This window comes from Herpailurus yagouaroundi, unplaced genomic scaffold (genome assembly GCF_014898765.1).
Source record: "Herpailurus yagouaroundi ecotype Mexico unplaced genomic scaffold, PumYag 180, whole genome shotgun sequence".
Lineage (NCBI taxonomy): Eukaryota > Metazoa > Chordata > Mammalia > Carnivora > Felidae > Herpailurus > Herpailurus yagouaroundi.
In genome coordinates this window covers 1,970,156-1,989,311 of record NW_024412411.1, presented here as the reverse complement: position 1 = coordinate 1,989,311, position 19,156 = coordinate 1,970,156, and the positions used below count along the sequence as shown (strand labels likewise).

Genomic DNA, 19,156 nt, shown 5'->3' with positions numbered 1-19,156 from the left:
GGCTGCAGCAGGGCTAAACCAATTCTAGACTCTTGAACATTTCATCTTCCAGGAACCTCCCACACTGCCCTCCCCATTCTTCTGTCTTCCTCCTCTGAGGGTTCCTAGTCTCAACTCTGTCCCTTCAATCCACATCACGTGAGAATTTTTTTCACCCCCACTGGGAATCCAGAGCCTTCCCTGGACTTCCATCCCCAGCAGAGCTGACCACAAAGCCAGGCAGACAGGACCTGAGAGAAAGTGGGGATATTTGGGGACCAATACAAGTAACACAGTCCTGGACCTGTCTCTCATTTTTGGCTACAAGAGAACAGGATCCCGAGGACTATTAAGGGCGCAGACGCTGGGCTCACATGCTTTCTGGCAACATCTCCTTTGTACTTCACAACTCTGAGGGAAAGAAGGATTATTATGCCCATTTTACTGAGGAAAAAACTAAGCTTTAATGTAGACAAGCAACTGCTTCACTTTCCATAGTCAGTAGCAGAGCTAGGATTCAAACCCAAGTCTCATTTCTCTCATCTGAAGGAATACAAAAGCTATGGAAGCTGTCCTCTACTTACTGAAACCAAAACCATTCATCAGACACGGATAGGTCTGTCTCTTTGTTTGAACTGACTGTCAGAGAAATCCCAAGACCCACCATGGAAGCAGGAACCGGATGGTAGAAGGATGGATAATGAATGGAGGCATGCTTAGCACTCCCTCATTTGTGAGAGCTATGCTGAGCCAAGCTTGGTCATCAAAACTGGGGACATGCAGGGAACATGCCTGAGGAGGGCTGGACTCAGCTGAGGAGCCAGAGGTGCAGCATAGGGACCAGGCTGAGCAGGAGAAGCCCAATCCCATGGGACATGGCCCCCGCACTCATGGCCAAGGCATAGAACCTGGCCACCTCCTCGTTGGGGTTGCCCTGGGCCGGGTCGAACCACATCTGGATGCAGCGGCCGCTCCCTCGGTTGTAGTTGCTGAGTTTGTAGGAGTGGCTCCAGATGCCCTCACACAGGGCTGCGGGTGTGGGAAAGTAGGTCTCAAATGTGCGGCAGGTGGCTCCGGCCGGACACTTGTTCGATCCTGCATGGGGAGAGAGGGTGGACACAGACATTCAGCCCCTGAGCCCAGAGCCCATTTCTGGCCACCCCCCTGGAGATCCGCACCCAACCCCAGATCCTCGGACCCCGCCTCCATCTCCGCACCCCCAGGCCCTCACCTGAGCTCCAGTCCCAGCCCTTGTGCCAGTTGCTCTTGCAGGTGTAGGACGTGCGGCAGTCCTCCCACCATTGCTGACAGTCCTCCTTGCACAGGGGCACGTCCAGGAAGCGTTCTTTGCGCCAGCTCTGGTTCACCTGGGGGGGAGGGGGGGAGGGAGGGCTCCTCTCAGCCAGGGGTGCTGGCAGCCACCGCCTTGACCACCTTGACCGAGCAGGATGGCAGCCCGCTGGGCTGGGGTGAGGGAGAGGCCCGTACCTCCTGGATCCAGGGCCCCAGATTGGGTGAGCACTCGTACAGACAGTTGTCCTGAATGAAGTGGCGCTTGCAGGCAGGCTCTATCTTGCTGCAGTGGTCCAGGTTAAAGTTATACAAGAGGGAGGGGTCCTTGTGCAGCTCCTGGCTGGTGTTGTGTGAGCAGCAGGCGTTCTTCCTCCAGGGAGTGCACTGGGTGGAGAAGACACTGGAACACATGCCTCCCCCACCAAAACCTTCAGCCTCTCCCTATTTGGTGCTTGGTCTCCTGCCTCAGGTGGGTTGTCCTAGGAAAGTTTACTGTGAAGACCCCTCTGTCCTTGGCCTCCAGGAGCTCCCATCTTGGGGGAGACTTAGTTACAACAGTGTAATCAGGGGTTGTGGGAGCCGGAGAGAAACCCTGTCTTGGGAGGACAATAGCTATCGTTTAAGCAGCCCTTCATATTTTATAGGGAGTTCTTTGATTTATTTATTCATTAAAAAATAATTACTGAGTACCTATTTCTATGCCAGTTACTGTTCTAGATGCTGAGAATACGGTAGAAAGCAAAACAGAAATATGTGTTCATGGAACTTACATCCTGATCAATGGAGACAGACAGTGAGAAACTAAAAGAGAAAAAATATGGTGTCAGGATATGATCAATTACATGGAGAAAATTACAGCAGGGAATAGGGATGTGGAGTATGGGGTGATTGTTGAAATTTTAAAGAAGGTGGTTGTGAAAAGCCTCACTGGAAAGTGGCATTTTGAGCAAAGGAGGAAGGGAATGACCTATGCAGTAATGTATGTTGAATAACTTTCTTCTTGGTCTGTATTAAGTTCTGTGTCCCCAGCGGCGAGGCCAGTGCCAGACATGTGGCAAGCCCGTAAAAATATTTGCTGAAAAAAATAAATGAAAGACCTATTTATGATTTCCTAAATCTAAACTCCATCTTACATATAGATGCATCATATTTTAGTAAGCTTTAATAGAGACTGGCTTTTTCAGGACTGTAAATACTATGAAAAGGAAGGCCGTGCTATGTGTTTTGTTTTACTGGAATTATTCACTATTTTAGAAAATTATGTCATCAATGGCAACACTGCATAGAGTATCTTATAGCATTTGAGTTGTCAACAGAATATACCTGTATCCATCTTCATTTGTAGCTGCCCCATTCCTAGTGATTTGGTGAATAAAAGCAAACATTGGGGCACCTGGGTGGCTCAGTTGGTTAAGCTCCCAACTTGGGTTCAGGTCATGATCTCACAGTTCATGAGTTTGAGCCCACGTCAGGCTCTGTGCTGACAGCTCAAAGCCTGGAGCCTGCTTCAGATTCCGTGTCTCCCTCTCTCCCTCTGCGCCTTCCCCTCTTGCATTCTCTCTCTCTCTCTCTCTCTCTCTCTCTCTCTCTCTCTCTCTCAAAAATAAATAAAGATTAAAGAAAATAAAGCAGTAACTTAAAAAGCAAACATGCCATTTGATAGTGATTTCTAATGTAGTCATATCAGAGAATTGACATATGGAAATATATTTTATTATAAATTGCTTTCTTTGTGCTTCTCTTTTGTATTACAGATAGATAGAGTCATGTTGATATTCTTTAAGTTAAATGTACAAATAGGTCCTATTGGCTTTGAATTTTATTTCAGAAAAAAAGGAGACATGGAGTCTCAATAGAGTTGAAACCAACTGGCATCCGCTTGTATAGAGTGAGTGAATGTGCAGCAATCGTGCCCCTGGGTCACAGGCGTAAGAGCCCTTGTCCTCTACTCTGACGCCTCATGGACTGGCACGTGATGAAGGTAGTGAGAACCATCCTCCCCGACAGTCTCTTACCCTCTAACATGCTGGGAGTGCCCACCCCAGTCCTACCCCCACACCACAGGGGCTGCTTATGTCCAGATCTTCTGTGTGTCCTCTGCTTCTCCGGGCCCATTTCCTCATTTGGGTTCTATGGGGGAGAACATGATCTCCTACATTGAATGACTACTGGGAATGTGAAATCACGTGCAGAAAACTCAACGCGTAGTAAGTGCTCAACAAGTGATCATATCATATCACTGCTGACATTATCCTCTGAGGAGGCCACCCCTAAATCACCTTAACCAATACCCCCCACCCTACCTTCATCTTCTCCCACAGCAGTAACTCAGGATGTGGGGCTATCTGATCAGTCCGCCCTTCCCCCACCACCCTGACTTCCTCTTCCCCATTAGAACCAACCCCCTCCCCAACTCGAGCCACACTGCGGCCATACCTGGTCATGCAACTTGTCCTCGGGGCCTGGCTTTGTCTTGTGGTGCTTGGCGTCCATGCAGACGTTGAGCAGGTCTACCCTGTTCCGGGCACTGCACATGGAGGCTGTCCAGGCCAGCAGCAGCAGCAGGAGTGGTGTCAGTCTCCGGGCCATGTCTTTGTGTCCCTGCAGATGGAGCTGTGGTTAGGGAGGCCGAGGCCTGAAGGGAGAGAGCCTCATACGGCGTCCCCCTTGACCCCCTGCATCAGTCTCCCCATCTCCACAGTGGAGGATGGGGTCAGACCCTGTTCCTTTAGTGCTGGGGTCCTGAGGCTCCCTGAAGCTGAAGTAGAGAAGGTTGGCAAAGGGGGCTCCCCATTCCAGGCTTGGCGGGCTCAGAGGAGATCTGGGGTTAGTGGACTGGCTCTGGGGAGTCTTCCTAAATTGGAGGAGATGTTTTTGTGCCCTCATCTTCTCTCAACTTTACCCAAGAAAAGTAATTAAATAGTTCAGGTCCATGCCCTCCTGCCCTGAAAGGGGCCAGGGACACCCATTGCCCTTATGCTGTGTCCAGCAAGTGCTCCATGAGGCACTGAATCACCTGGGTTCCCGTGCTAGCTTAGAGACCCTGTTAGCCTGGGGAAGGCAGTGGCCCAGCTCTGCTGAGTTCTCCCGATCACCATAAGGGTCAAGGGATGTAGCACATGGGGTGGTATTTGGTTAAATAATACAGAAATAGAAAGAGCGGTGGTTTCTAACTTTTGCTTCCTCAGACTTTTTCCTTCCTTGTTTTCTGAAAACCATTTCCTCCCTCCACCCCATCATGACTTTGGCCTCCTCAGCTCTCGCTAGGCTAATGCACTTACCCCTGCAGATCCCCCTTCCTTACCCTTCAGAAAACAAGTGCAGAGACCCCTGGGCCCGAGGGACACCATAAAAGTACCTCATGTTGGAACAGCCAAATAGACGAGCACTTAGAGTCATGGGAGTCACCCAGCAAAAGCGACGGCCCGCTTCTCTGTTCCTGACTGACCCTCACCCCCCACTCCCATCTATTAAAGATCTATTCCTGGGGCGCCTGGGTGGCTCAGTTGGTTAAACTTCCAACTCTTGGTTTTGGCTCGGGTCATGGTCTCACGGTTGGAAGGTTCAAGTCCTGCATCAGGCTCTGTACTGACAGCCTGCTTGCAATTCTCTTTCTTCTCTCTCTCTCTCTCTGCACCGCCCTCCCATGTCTTTCTCACTCTCAAAATAAATAAATAAACTTAAGGGGGAAAAAAAGATCTGTTCTTTGGGCTCTGTCACTGAAGTACCGGAAGGGATAATGGAGACTCCTTCCTCTCTCTCACCATCCCTACATGCAGCTGATCATCACAAAGCCCTGGTCAAGGGTCCTTCCAAAGATCTTTCTGGAATTCACTTCCCTTGGCTCTACGTTTGGGGTCAGGTCTTCCCTCCTCCAATTTCTTCCCCTTAAAGTCACCTTCCCCGCAGGAGCCCGAGTGATCTTTCTAAAGAAAGATCTGCCCCTCCCCTACACAGAAACCCTCCAAGTCTCCCCAGTGTCCCTGTCACCCTTCCCTCTTAGGGCATCTTGCCTGATCCTCCTTTGCGGCTGGGAGCACACACAGCTGTGTCTGAATTGGCCTCTTCTCAGGCTGGCAATGGCTCCAGGCCCTTTGACTTTCACCAGTGGTCTCTGACCTCGGTGCAAGACAGACTGTAAGAACTCTGGTTAGCACAGTGTAATTTCCTCATTCGGCTCTTCTGGTCTTCCCTCTCTTCCAGACCCCACCCATTCAAGGCTCCATTAGTCTCTCAATGTATTCATTCCTGTTTCCATTCAACTCTTTGTTAATTTATTCATCACAGGATTCACACATCCAAGATTCATCAAAACCTAGAGAAACTCATCTCTAAGGGGGATCTGAACTTTTGAGGTACCCCATGTGGTTGTTAGGATGAAGCTGGTTTGTTGGGTGTGAGGTGCAGTAGGGAAAAACCCAGGCCTTAGGGTCAGGCCATGGGTCCCAATGGTAGCACCGTCCCTCACACAACCTTGGAAAATGTCACTGAGCCTTTCTGGGCTTTCGTTTACTCTCCAGGAAATTGTTGAGAATTATATATGGAAAAGCCTGGCACAAAATGAGTGGGCTTAAATGATAGCTCTCAGGTTACTTTTTGAGTAGCCAGGTAGACATAGGTAGAGGTTGAAGTATAGAAGTCAAGGGTCACAAAGAAAAATGGTCTCAAATCTGGTAAATGATCATATCTCACCACCTAGCATTTCTATGAACATAATTGAACATGGGGTGCCTGGGTGGCTCAGTCAGTTAAGCGTCTGACTTCAGCTCAGGTCACGATCTCATGGTCCATGAGTTTGAGCCCTGCGTCGGGCTCTGTGCTGACAGCTCAGAGCCTGGAGCCTGCTTCGGAGTCGATGTCTCCTTCTCTCTCTGACCCTCCCCCCATTCATGCTCTCTCTCTGTCTCAAAAATAAATAAACATTAAACAAAATTTTTTAAAAAATAATTGAACATTTTTTGATAGCCTTAAAAAAATGTGGTAGGGTCACCTGGGTGGCTCAGTAGGTTAAGTGTCCAACTCTAGATTCAGCTCAGGTCATGATCTCATGGTTCATAGTTCGAGCTCCACATCGGGCTCTGCACTGGCAGTCTGGAGCCTGCTCGGAATTCTCTCTCCCTTTCTGTGCCCCTCTCTAGCCTGCGCTTGCTCTCTTTCTTTCAAAGTAAATAAATAAACTTTTTAAAAAAATGTGGTAAACATTATGTAAAACTTAACATCTTAATTATTTTTAAGTGTACAGTTCAGTAATTTTAAGTGTATTTATGTTGTGCAATCTCCAGAAACTTTGCGTCTTGTAAAACTGAAACCCTATTCTCATTAAGCAACAATATCCCACTTCCTCCTCTCCCCAGTCCCTGGTAGCCATCATTCAACTTTCTGTTTTTATGAATTGACTACTTTAGATATTTCATATAAATGGGAATCATATAGTATTTGTCTTTTTGTCACTGGCTTATTTCTCATAGCATAATGTCCTCAAGGTTAATCCATATGTCAAAATTTCATTTCTTTTTTTTTTTTTAACGTTTGATTTATTTTTGAGACAGAGAGAGATAGAGCATGAACAGGGGAGGGTCAGCGAGAGGGAGACACAGAATCCGAAACAGGCTCCAGGCTCCGAGCCGTCAGCACAGAGCCCGACGCGGGGCTCGAACTCACGGACCGCGAGATCATGACCTGAGCCAAAGTCGGCCGCTTAACCGACTGAGCCACCCAGGCGCCCCTTATTTCTTTTTAATAACTGAATAGTAATTCATTATATGTATATGCTACATTTTGTTTCTCCATTCATCTCTTTATAGATCCTGGGATGCGTCCACCTCTTGGTATTATGAAGAATGCTATTACGAACATGGATGCACAAATATCTTTTGAGGCCCTTGCTTTCAATTCTTTCATATATACAGATATGGACGAGCTGGATCATATGGTAATTCTACCTTTAATTTTTAAGGAACTGCCATAATATTTGCTGTAATAGTTGCACAGTTTTCCATTCCTACCAACAGTGTACAGGGTTCTAATTCCACCACATCCTCACCAACACTTGTTACTTCCTGTTGGCTTTTTGTTTTTTTAATAAAAGCCATCCTAGTGGGCGTGTGAGGTGGTATCTCATTGTAGTTTGGATTTGCATTTCCCTGGTGATGAGTGATGTTGAGCATCTTTTCATAGGCTTATTGATCATTTGTATATCTCCTTTGGAAGATATACAAATGTCTGTCCAAGGTGTTTGCCCACTTTTAAATTGTATTCTATGTCTTCAAAAAAATTTTTTTAACGTGGGGCGTCTGGGTGGCTCAGTCGGTTAAGCATTTGACTTCAGCTCAGGTTATTATCTCAAGGTTCATGAGATCGAGCCCCTCTTTGGGCTCTGTGCTGACGGCTCAGAGCCTGGAGCCTGTTTCAGATTCTGTGTCTCTCTCTCTCTGCCCCTCCCCTGCTCATGCCCTGTCTGTCTCTCTCTCAAAAATAAACATTAAAAAATTAAAAAAAAATTTTTTTTATTTAAAAAAAATTTTTTTAATGTTTATTTTTGACAGAGAGAGAGACCTAGCATGAGCGGGGGAGGGGCAGAGAGAGAGGGAGAACAGAATCTGAAGCAGGCTCCAGACTCTAAGCCGTCAGCACAGTGCCCGGATGCAGGGCTTGAACTCACAAGCCATGAGATCACGACCTGAGCTGAAGTCAGACGTTTAATCGACTGAGCCACCCAGATACCCCATTTGTATTACATGTCTTTTTATTGTTGTAGGAGTTCTCTATATATTCTGGACTGACCCTTTGTCAGATATATGATTTGCAAATCTTTTCTCCCATTCTGTAGGTTGCCTTTTCATTCTGTTAACTCTCCTTGGATGCCTGGTTTCCCATTTTGATGCAGTCTAATTTATCTGTTTTTTCTTTTATTGCCTGTGCTTTTGTGGTCATATCCAAGAAATCATTGCCTAATGCAATGCCATGAAGCTCTTCCCCTGTTTTGTTTTGTTTTTTTAAAGGAGTTCTAGGGGCGCCTGGGTGGCGCAGTCGGTTAAGCGTCCGACTTCAGCCAGGTCACGATCTCGCAGTCCGTGAGTTCGAGCCCCGCGTCAGGCTCTGGGCTGATGGCTCAGAGCCTGGAGCCTGTTTCCGATTCTGTGTCTCCCTCTCTCTCTGCCCCTCCCCTGTTCATGCTCTGTCTCTCTCTGTCCCAAAAATAAATAAACATTAAAAAAAATTAAAAAAAAAATAAATAAAGGAGTTCTATAATTTTTAAAGGACACCTGGGTGGCTTAGTCTGTTAAGTGTCCGACTTTGGCTCAAGTCATGATCTCGTGGTTTGTGACTTTGAGCCCCACATCGGGCTCTGCACTGGTGATGTGGAGCCTGCTTGGGATTCTCTCTCTTCCTCTCTTTCTCTGCCCCTTCCCCAATTGTGCTCTCTCTCTCTCAAAATAAAGAAATAAACTCTAAAAATTTAAAAAAAAATAAACAAGTTCTATAGTTTTAGCTTTTACATTTAGGTCTATGATCCATTGTGAGTTTAATTTTTATATAAGGTATAAAATGAGAGTGTCCAACTTTATTATTTTGCATGTGAATATCCAGTTGTATCCCAGCACCACGTATTGAAAAGGCTATTCTTTCCCCCATTGAATTGTCTTGGCACAATTCAATTTGTCAAAAATGTGGACTCTCAGTTCTATTTCATTGACCTACATATCTATATTTATGCTACTATCACATTGTCTTTATTATTATAGCTTTGTAGGAAGTTTTATACCCAAAAAGTGTGAGTCCTCTAATTTTGTTCATTTTCAAGAGTGTTTTGGCTGTTATGGGTTTCTTCTATGTCCATATGGATTTTAGGATTAGATTGTCAATTTCTCCAAAAAAGCCAGCTGGCATTTAGAGAAGGATTGAATTGAACCTGTAGATCAGTTTGGGGAGTAATGCCCTCTTAACAATAGTAAGTCTCCTGATTGATGAACGTGGGCTTTCTTTCCATTTATTTAGGTTTTAAATTTCTTTCAACAATGTTTTATAGTTTTCAGTATATAAGCCTTTTACTCTGTTAAGTTCACTTCTATGTATTTTATTCTTTTTTATGCTATTGTGAATGGAATGAATGGAATGATATTCTTTTTTTTTTTAAGTTTTATTTATTTAAATTTTTTTTTTAACGTTTATTTATTTTTGAGACAGAGAGAGACAGAGCATGAATGGGGGAGGGGCAGAGAGAGAGGGAGACACAGAATCGGAAGCAGGCTCCAGGCTCTGAGCCATCAGCCCAGAGCCTGACGCGGGGCTGGAACTCACGGGCTGTGAGATCGTGACCTGAGCCGAAGTTGGACGCTTAGCCAACTGAGCCACCCAGGCACCCCAGTTTTATTTATTTAAACAACCTCTTCACCCATTGTGGGGCTAAGAACTCATGACCCCAAGATTAAGAGTCACATGCTTTTCCAGGGTGCCTGCATGACTCAGTTGGTTAAGCATCCTACTCTTGATTTCAGCTCAGGTCATGATCTCATGGTTGGTGAGATGGAACCCTGCACTGGGCTCTGTGCTGGAAGTGCATAGCTAGCTTGGGGTTCTCTCTCTGCCCCTCCCCCACTCGCTCACGCTCCGCCCCCCCTTCTCTCAATGTAAATAAACATTTAAAAAAAGAAAAAGAGTCACATGCTTTTCCGACTGAGCCAGCCAGGTGCCCCTGGAATTATAGTCTTTTTTTTTTTAAGTTTATTTATTTATTTTGAGAGAGAGCAAGCAGGAGAGGGGCAGAGAGAGGAAGAGAGAGAATCCCACGCAGGCTCCTCGCTGTCAGAGTGAAGCCCAACATGCGACTCAAACTGACAAACCATGAGACCATGACCTCAGCTAAAACCAAGGGTCAGACGCTCAACTGACTGAGCCATTTAGGCGCCCTTTTTTGTTTTGTTTTGTTTTTAATGTTTATTTATTTTGAAAGAGAGAGCAAACAGGAGCAGGGGAGGGGTAGAGAGAGGGAGGCAGAATCCCAAGCAGGCTCTGTGCTGTCAGCACAGAGCTGGACTTGGGGCTCAAACTCAGGAACTGTGAGATATGACCTGAGCTAAGATTAAGAGTCAGATGCTTAACTGACTGAACCACCCAGGCCCCCTTTCCTCCCTGGAATTATTTTCTTAAATTTATTTCTTTTTAATAAATTCTTTATTTAAAAAAAAATGTTTAGATTTATTTTTGAGAGAGACAGCGCAAGCCTGCTTGGAATTCCCTCTCTGCCCCTCCCCCCCCAAAATAAGTAAAGAAACATTTTATTTTTTTTTCAACGTTTATTTATTTTTGGGACAGAGAGAGACAGAGCATGAACGGGGGAGGGGCAGAGAGAGAGGGAGACACAGAAGAGGAAACAGGCTCCAGGCTCCGAGCCATCAGCCCAGAGCCTGACGCGGGGCTCGAACTCACGGACCGCGAGATCGTGACCTGGCTGAAGTTGGACACTTAACCGACTGCGCCACCCAGGCGCCCCGAAAATAAACATTTTAAAAAAGAAAAGGGTCCTATGCTTTTCCAGCTGAGCCAGCCAGATGCCCCTGGAATTATACTCTTTTTTTTTCTTTTAAGTTTGTTTATTTATTTTGAAAGAGAGAGCAAGCAGGGGAGGAGCAGAGAGAGAAGGGGAGAGAGAGAGAATCCCAAGCTGATTGGTATAGAGACTGATGGTCTCTATACCAATATAGAGACTGACTGGTATAGAGACTGATGTGGGGCTCGAATCCACAAACTGTGAGATCATGACCTAAGTTGAAGTTGGACACTTACCTGGCTGAGCCACCCAGGTGCTCCTTAAGTTCATTTTTATATTTTCATTGCAGGTATATAGAAATACAATTGATTTTTGTGTTTTTATCTGCTATCCTACAAACTTTCTAGACTCGCTTATTAGTAATAATATTTTGTGGATTCCTTAGGATTTTCTATGTACAATGACATCTGTGAATAGAAAGTTTTACTTCTTCCTAGAGAAACATTTCCTAGATGGCATCCCTTTTATGCCCAGGCTTGTACTTGAGTTTCTCCCTGCAGCCTCTAGGCAGCTTTTTAAGCTGTGGACCAAATGGAAATGATAAAGCTTTTTGCAGCAAAAAAAGGAAGGAAGGAAGGAAGGAAGGAAGGAAGGAAGGAAGGAAGGAAGGAAGGAAGGGAGGAAGGAAGGAAGGAAGGAAGGAGAAATAGTTTTGCTTCTTGCTTTCAAATCTGTATGCCTTTATTCCTTTTTATTGACTAACAGGCTTAGCTACAACTTTTTTTTTTTTATTAATCTCTACACCAAAGTGGGGTTCAAACTCACCACCCCAAGATCAAGAGTTGTGTGCTCCACTGACTAAGCCAGCCAAGTACCCATAGCTACAACTTTTGTACAAGTTGAATAGACATGATGAGCATGGATATACTTCCTTATTCCTGATATTAGTGGGAAAGCCTTTTGATGTTGACTGTGATGTTATCTGTGCCTTTTTCATAGATGACCTTTGTCAAGTTGCGTGAATTCTCTTCTATTCCTAGTTTGTTCAGTGTTGGGTTTTGTTTTGTTTTAAATCATGAAAGTATTTTGGATTCTGCCAAATTATGTTTCGACTGAGATGATCACGTGGGTTTTGTCTTCTATTCTAGTAATATGATATTTTGAATCAATTAATTTTTGGATGTTAAACCAACTTGCATTCTGGGATTAATCCTATTTGGTCATGATGTGTAATCCTTTTTATATGTGGCAGGATTCAGTTGTGGGTTGTTTTTGGTTTTTTGTTTTTGTATATATATATATATATATATATATATATATATATATATATATATATAAATTTTTTTTTTTTTTTGAGAGACCACGCAAACAGGGGAGGGGGCAGGAGAGAGAGAGAATCTTAAGCAGGCTCCATGCTCAGCATGGAGCCCAACTTGGGGCTCAATCTCATACCCTGGGATCATGACCTGAGCCAAAATCAAGGATCAGATGCTTGGGGCGCCTGGATGGCTCAGTTGGTTAAGTGTTGACTTTGACTCAGGTCATGATCTTGGGTTCAAGAGTTTGAGCCCCACATGGGGCTCTCTGCTGTCAGCACAGAGCCCCCTTCAGATCCTCTATCCTGTCCCCCGGCCCCCAGTCTCTCTGCCCCTCCCCCACTAATGCTCACTCTCTCACTCTCTCAAAAATAAAATAAACATTAAACGAAAAAAATATTTTTTTAAAGTCAGATTCTTAACTGACTGAGCCATCCAGGCACCCCTGGCTGGATTCAGTTTGCTAGTATTTCATTGAGAATATTTATGTCTTTATCCATAGTGGATATTGGTCTGTACTTTTCTTGCAATGTCTTTGTGTGATTTTGTGTCAGAGTAATATTGATCTCACAGAATGAGTTGAGATGTATTACCTCTTCTTTTTTGAAAGAATTTCTTTTTTGGTTAAAGTTTATTTATTTTAGTAACGTCTACACCCAACGTAGGGCTTGAACCCCAAGATCAAGAGTCACATTCTATTCCAACTAAGCCAGTCGGTGCCTCCAAAGAGTTTCTGAAGGATTGGTAGTAATTATTCTTTAAACGTTTGGTAGAGTGCACCACTGAGGCTGTGTGAGCCTGAACTTTTATTTGTGGGAAGTTTTAAAATTATGAATTCGATCCCTTTCCTTGTTACAGGTATATTTAGATGTTTTACTTCTTCTTATGTCATCTTTGGTAGTTTGTATCTTTCTAGGAATTTGGCCATTTCATTTATGGTATCTAATTTATTGGCATACAATTGTTCATAGTATTCTTTTACAATGCTTTTTATTTCTGTATTAGTGTCGTCTCCTCTTTTATTCCTGATATTAGTAATTTGACTCTTCTTTCCTTTTTTTCTTGATCAGTCTAAATAAAGGTTTTTGTTGATATTCTCAGAGAAACAACTTTTGGGGGCACCTGACTGGCTCAGTCAGTAGAGCATGTGACTCTTAATCTTGGGGTCATGAGTTTGAGCCCCATGTTAAGTGTAGAGCTTACTTAAAAATTAATTAATTAATTAATTTAAAAAAACAAAACAAAGAACCAACTTTCATTTTCATGGTTTTTCTCTATTGTTTTTCTATGCTCTATTCCATTTATTTTTGCTTTACTCTTAATTTTTTTCCTTCTCACTTTGAGTTTATTTTGCTCTTTTTCTATTTTTTAAGGTAGAAGGTTAGGTTTTGATTTAAAATCTTTCTTTTTGGTGTGCCTTTGTGGCTCAGTCGGTGGAGTGTCTGATTCTTGGTTTTGGCTCATGTCATGATCTCACGGTTCATGGGATTGAGTCCCATGTCAGGCTGCATATTGATACCATGGAGCCTGCTTGGGATTCTGTCTCCCTCTCTCTCTGCCCCCTCCTGTGTGTGCACACACGTGTGTCTATCTCTCTCTCAAAATGAATAAACTTTAAAAGATAAAATAAAATGCCTTTCTTTGCCTCTTAACAATTTTTGTCTTAAATTCTATTTGTCTGATACTATTATAGCCACTCTAGATATCCTTTAGTTATTTTTTTGCATAATGTATCTTTTTCCATCCTTTTAGGTTCAGCCTTTTTTGTGTCTGTGAATCTGAAGCGCGAGTCATGCAAAGAGTGGATAGTTGGGGTGCCTGGGTGGCTCAGTCCATTAAGCATCCGACTTTAGGTCAGGTTATGATCTCACAGTTTGTGAGTTCAAGCTGTCTGCTGTCAGCACAGAGCCTGCTTTGGATTCTCTGTCTCTCTCTCTCTCTCTCTGCCCCTCTCATGAGCTCTTTCTCTCTCAAAAATAAATAAACATTAAAAAAAAAAAAGAGTGTATAGTTGGACAATGATTTTTTTATCTGCCAATCTTTGCATTTTTATTGGAGAATTGAATCTATTTATATATAATGTAATTACTAATAACAGGTTTTACACCTGCAATTTTGTTTTATATATGTATTTTGGTTTTTTTGTTCCTCTATTTCTCCTTTACTCCCTTCTTTTGTGTTTGATAGATATTTTAAAATGTACCCTTTTAATTACTTTGTTGTTTCTTTTATTATATTTTTATAATTTTTTCTTAATAGTTGCTCTGGGGTTGCAATTAACATCATAATTTATAAGAATCTAGTTCAGATTAATACTGAGTTTCAATAATGTTCAAAATTTTACTCCAGGGGCGCCTGGGTGGCGCAGTCGGTTAAGCGTCCGACTTCAGCCAGGTCACAATCTCGCGGTCCGTGAGTTCGAGCCCCGCGTCGGGCTCTGGGCTGGTGGCTCGGAGCCTGGAGCCTGTTTCCGATTCTGTGTCTCCCTGCCCCTCCCCCGTTCATGCTCTGTCTCTCTCTGTCCCAAAAATAAATAAAAACGTTGAAAAAAAAATTAAAAAAAAAATTGTTACTCCAATATAGTTTCATTCCTTCTCGTACTCCTTTGCTGTATTATTATATAAATTACATTTTTATACACTATGACCATATCAGTACCATTTTAGGGGCGCCTGGATGACTCAGTTGGTTGAGCATCAGACTTCACCTCAAGTCATGATCTCATGGTTTGTGAGTTTGAATCCCGCATCTGGCTGTCAGCGCAGAGCCCACTTCAGATCCTCTGTCCCCGTCTTTCTCTGCCTCTCCCCTACTTGTGTGCTCTCTCGCTCTCTCTCTCTCAATAAAAAAAAAAAAAAAAAAAAAAAAAAAAAAACCATTTTATAGTTATTGCTTCATGAAGCTATCTTTTCCCATTAGACAGGATAAGAAAAGAGTTACAACATAAAAACATTTATACCGTATTTTCTATTTCTTTATGTAATAACTTTTACTGGTGCTCTTTATTTCTTCATGTGGATTCAACTCACTGTCTGGTGTTCTTTCATTTCAGCCTAAAGGGCAATCATTAGTATTTCTTGTAGGGAAAGTCTGCTAGTGACAAATTCTCTCAACTTTGGTTTATTTGTGTATGTCTTCATTTCTCCTTTGAAGAATCATTTTTTTGGTTATAAAATTCTGGGCTGACAGTCTTTTTCTTTCATTACTTTGAATATTTCATCCCATTGCCTCCTGGACTTCATAGTTTCTAAATGAGACATTAACGGTTGATCTTATTGAGGATCCTTTATAAATGATGAGTCGTTTTTCTGTTGTTGCTTTCAAGATTCTCTCTTTATAGTCCAATAGTTTGACTCTGATGTGTTCAAGTGAATTTCTTTGAGTTTCTCTTACTTGGAGGTCACTGAACTTAGACGTGTAGATTAATTTTTTTATTTAAAATCTGAGTGGTTTTGGTCTTGATTTCTCCAATTATTTATGCTCTTATTCTCTTTCTACTCCTTCTAGGACTCCCATTGTGCATATTCTGGTATGCTTGATGGTATTCCCACATGTCCCTGTGTTCTGTTCATTTTTCTTCATCCTGTTTGTTTTTAAGAATGGGCAATTTCTGGGACGCTTGGGTACCTCAGTCCATTAAGTGTCTGACTCTTGATTTTGGTTCAAGTCATGATCTCACTGTTCGTGGGTTCAAGCCCCACATCAGGCTCTGTGCTGACAGTATGGAACCTGCTTAGGATTCTCTCCCTCCCTCTCTCTCTGTCCTTCCCCCACTCATGTGCTCATGCACGCTCTCTCTCTCTCTGTGTCGCAAAATAAATAAGTAAACTTAAAAAAAATGGACAATTTCTATTTCCAAGTCTGTAGATTCTTTCTTCTATCCCTTCAAATCTACTGCTGAGTACCTACAGTAAGAAACTGTTTTAAATTCAGACTTTACTTTTCCTTAAAAAAGGAGCTTAGGGTTCACAACAAAATCAAGGAGAAGGTATAGGGATTTCCCATATACCCCCTGCCTCCAGACATGCATATCTTCCTCCATTATAACATCCCCAACCAGAGTAGTACGTTCGTTACAACTGATAAACCTACATTAACGCATCTTAATTACCTGAAGTGCATAGTTTAGGTTACAGTACCCTTTTGGTGTTGTACATTCTTTGGATTTGGACAAATATATCATAGCACATGTCATTATTATACAGATTATTTTCATTGCCCTAAAAATACCCTCTTCTCTGGGGCACCTGGCTGACTCAGTAGAGCATGTGACTTTTGGGATTGTAAATTTGAGCCCCACGTCAGATGTACAGATTACTTCAAAAAAATAAAGTCTTAAAAAAAAAAAAACACCTCTCTGCTCTTCCTATTTATCCCTCCTTCTCCCCAGCCCCCAACAACCACTGATCTTTATGATGTCTCCTAGTTTGCACCTTTTCCAGAATGTCATATAGTTGGAATTATATAGTCTGTAGCCTTTTCATGTTGGCTTCTTTCACTTAGTAATATGCATTCAAGGTTCCTCCATGTCTTTTCATGGCTTGATTATTCATTTCTTTTTAGTGCTGAATAATATTCCGTTGTCTGGATGTACCACAGTTCATTTATCCACTCACCTACTGAAGGACATCTTGGTTGCTTCAACATTTGGCAATTATGAATAAAGCTGCTATAAACATCTATGTACAGATTTCTATGTGGACATAAGTTTTCAACTCCTTTGGGGAAATGCTTAATTATATGGTAAGAATACGTGTAATTTTGTTAAGAAACCACCAAACAGTCTTTCGAGGTGGCTGTATCATTTTGCATTTTCACCAGCAACGAATGAGAGTTCCTATTGCTCCACATCCTCACCAGCATTTGGTGTTGTCAGCGTTTCAGATTATGGCCATTCTGTTAGGTGTATAGTGGTATTTCACTGTTGTTCTTGCTTTAATTTTTTTTTAATGTTGAGTTATTTTTGAGAGAGACAGAGAGAGAGTAGAGGAAGGACAGAGAGAGGGAGACACAGAATCCGAAGCAGGCTCCAGGCTCTGAACTGTCAGCACAGAGCCCGATGCAGGGCTCGAACTCACGAAGGGTGAGATCATGACCTGAGCCGAAGTCAGAGGCTTAACCAACTGAGCCACCCAGGCGCCCCTCACTATTGTTTTAATTTGCATTTCCCTGAAGATATATATGTGGAGCATCTTTGCATATGTTCATTTGCCATCTGTGTATCTTCTTTGCTGAGGTGTCGGCTAATTAAGGTATTCGGCTTATTTTTAATCAGGTTGTTTATTTTCTTATTGTTGAGCTTTAAGAGTTCTATTTTAGAAAACAGTCCTTTATTAGGTATGTGTTTTGCAAATATTTTGTCCCAGCCTGTGGCTTGTCTTCTCATTCTCTTAGTATCTTTTACATATCAGAAAATTTTAAAAATTTTGATGCTTATTTATTTTTGAGAGAGAAAGAGAGAGAGAGTATGCACACACACACATGAGCAAGCAGGGGAGGGGCAGAAAGAGAGGGAGACGCAGAATCTGAAGCAGGCTGTCAGCTGTCAGCACAGAGCCTGATGCAGGGCTCGAACCACAAGATCATGACCTGAACTGAAGTTGGAGGCATAAGGGACTGAGACACCCTGGCACCCCAGAAAATTTTAATTTTAATTAAGACTAGCTTGTCAGTTCTTTCTTCCATGGATCATGCCTTTGGTTGTGTATCTTTTTTTTTTTTTTTTAATTTTTTTTAACATTTATTTATTTTTGAGACAGAGAGAGACACAGCATGAACGGGGGAGGGGCAGAGAGAGAGGGAGACACAGAATCAGAAGCAGGCTCCAGGCTCTGAGCCATCAGCCCAGAGCCCGACGCGGGGCTCGAACTCACGGACCGCGAGATCGTGACCTGTGCTGAAGTCGGACGCTTAACCGACTGAGCCACACAGGCGCCCCTCTTTCTTTCTTTCTTTTTTTTTTTTTTTTTATGTTTATTTATTTTTGAGAGAGAGAAAGAGTGAGCGGGGGAGGGACAAAGAGAGAGGGACAGAGGATCCAAAGTGAACTCTGTGCTGACAGCAATGAGCTCCCCCTCGGCTGGAGCTCACAAACTATGAGGTCATGACCTGAGCCGAAGTCCTATGCTCAACTGATGGAGCTACCCAGACTCTCCTGATTTTGTATGTTACAAGTCATCACCAGGGACACCTGGGTGGCTCAGCTGGTTAAGCATCCACCTCTTGATCTCAGCTCCGATCTTGATCTCAGGGTCATGAGTTCAAGCCCTGTGTCAGGCTCTGTGCTGACAGCTCAGAATGTGGAGCCTGCTTCGGATTCTGTGTCTCCCCCCTCTCTGCCCCTCCCCCACTTGTGCTCTGACTCTCTCTCAAAAAATAAAATAAAATAAACATTAAAAAAAAAGTCATCACAAAACCCAGGTCACCTAGATTTTCTTATACATCATCTCCTAGGAGTTTTATAGTTTTGCATCTGTGATCTATTCAAGTCTGTGATCCATTTTCAATTACTTTTTGTGCCTTCACAAAAAGTGTGACGTGTATCCAGATTTATCATTTTGTATGTGATGTCCAGTTGTCCTGGCAACATTTGTTGAAAAGATTCTCTTTGCTCCATTTTATTGCCACTGTCCCTTTGTCAAAGAGCGGTTGATTATACTTATGTGAGTGTATCTGTGGACTCTCTGTGTCATTAATCCGTTTGTTTATTCTTTTGCCAATACCACATTGTCTTTTTTGTGTGTGTTTATTTTCTGAGAGAGAGAGAGAAAGCTAGTGAGGGAGGGTCAGAGAGAGAGGGAGACAGTGGATCCAAAGCATCCTCCTCAATGATAGCAGAGAGCCCGATGTGGGGCTCAACTCATGAGCCCTGAGATCACGACCTGAACTGAAGTGGGATGCTTGCCGCTTAACCGACTGAGCCACCCAGGTGCCGCCCACATTGTCTCGATTACTGTAGCTTTGCAGTAAGTTTTGAAGTCAGGTATTGTTGGGGCGCCTGGGTGGCGCAGTCGGTTGAGCGTCCGACTTCAGCCAGGTCACGATCTCGCGGTCCGTGAGTTCGAGCCCCGCGTCGAGC

At 43.3% G+C, this 19,156-nt stretch overlaps 1 protein-coding gene and 1 long non-coding RNA gene across 5 annotated transcripts in view; one reads left to right on the top strand and one right to left on the bottom strand.

Annotated features, from left to right (window-relative positions):
* LOC121039234 (uncharacterized) overlaps positions 1 to 19,156 on the top strand; it is a 36,386-nt gene that overhangs the window by 1,232 nt on the left and 15,998 nt on the right. For 2 of the 3 annotated variants that reach the window (XR_005794653.1, XR_005794654.1), the window contains exons 2-3: positions 3,101 to 3,253; positions 7,077 to 7,204. This is a non-coding gene — a long non-coding RNA (uncharacterized LOC121039234). Of the gene's footprint in view, positions 1 to 1,656; positions 1,742 to 3,100; positions 3,254 to 7,076; positions 7,205 to 19,156 lie in introns of those variants that run through there. The other variant, XR_005794655.1, reaches the window with a different exon arrangement.
* LOC121039231 (folate receptor beta-like) lies at positions 419 to 5,415 on the bottom strand. 2 transcript variants are annotated; one of them, XM_040489234.1, is made up of 5 exons: positions 5,286 to 5,415; positions 3,709 to 3,873; positions 1,468 to 1,656; positions 1,211 to 1,346; positions 419 to 1,074 (listed from the first exon to the last, which is right to left on the bottom strand). In XM_040489234.1, exons 2-5 carry the CDS (start codon positions 3,859 to 3,861, stop codon positions 788 to 790), a joined length of 765 nt encoding a protein of 254 aa, XP_040345168.1. In that variant the 5' UTR covers positions 3,862 to 3,873; positions 5,286 to 5,415; the 3' UTR covers positions 419 to 787. The 2 variants fall into 2 exon arrangements, with proteins under 2 accessions (XP_040345168.1, XP_040345170.1); XM_040489236.1 differs by lacking the exon at positions 5,286 to 5,415 and adding an exon at positions 4,289 to 4,406.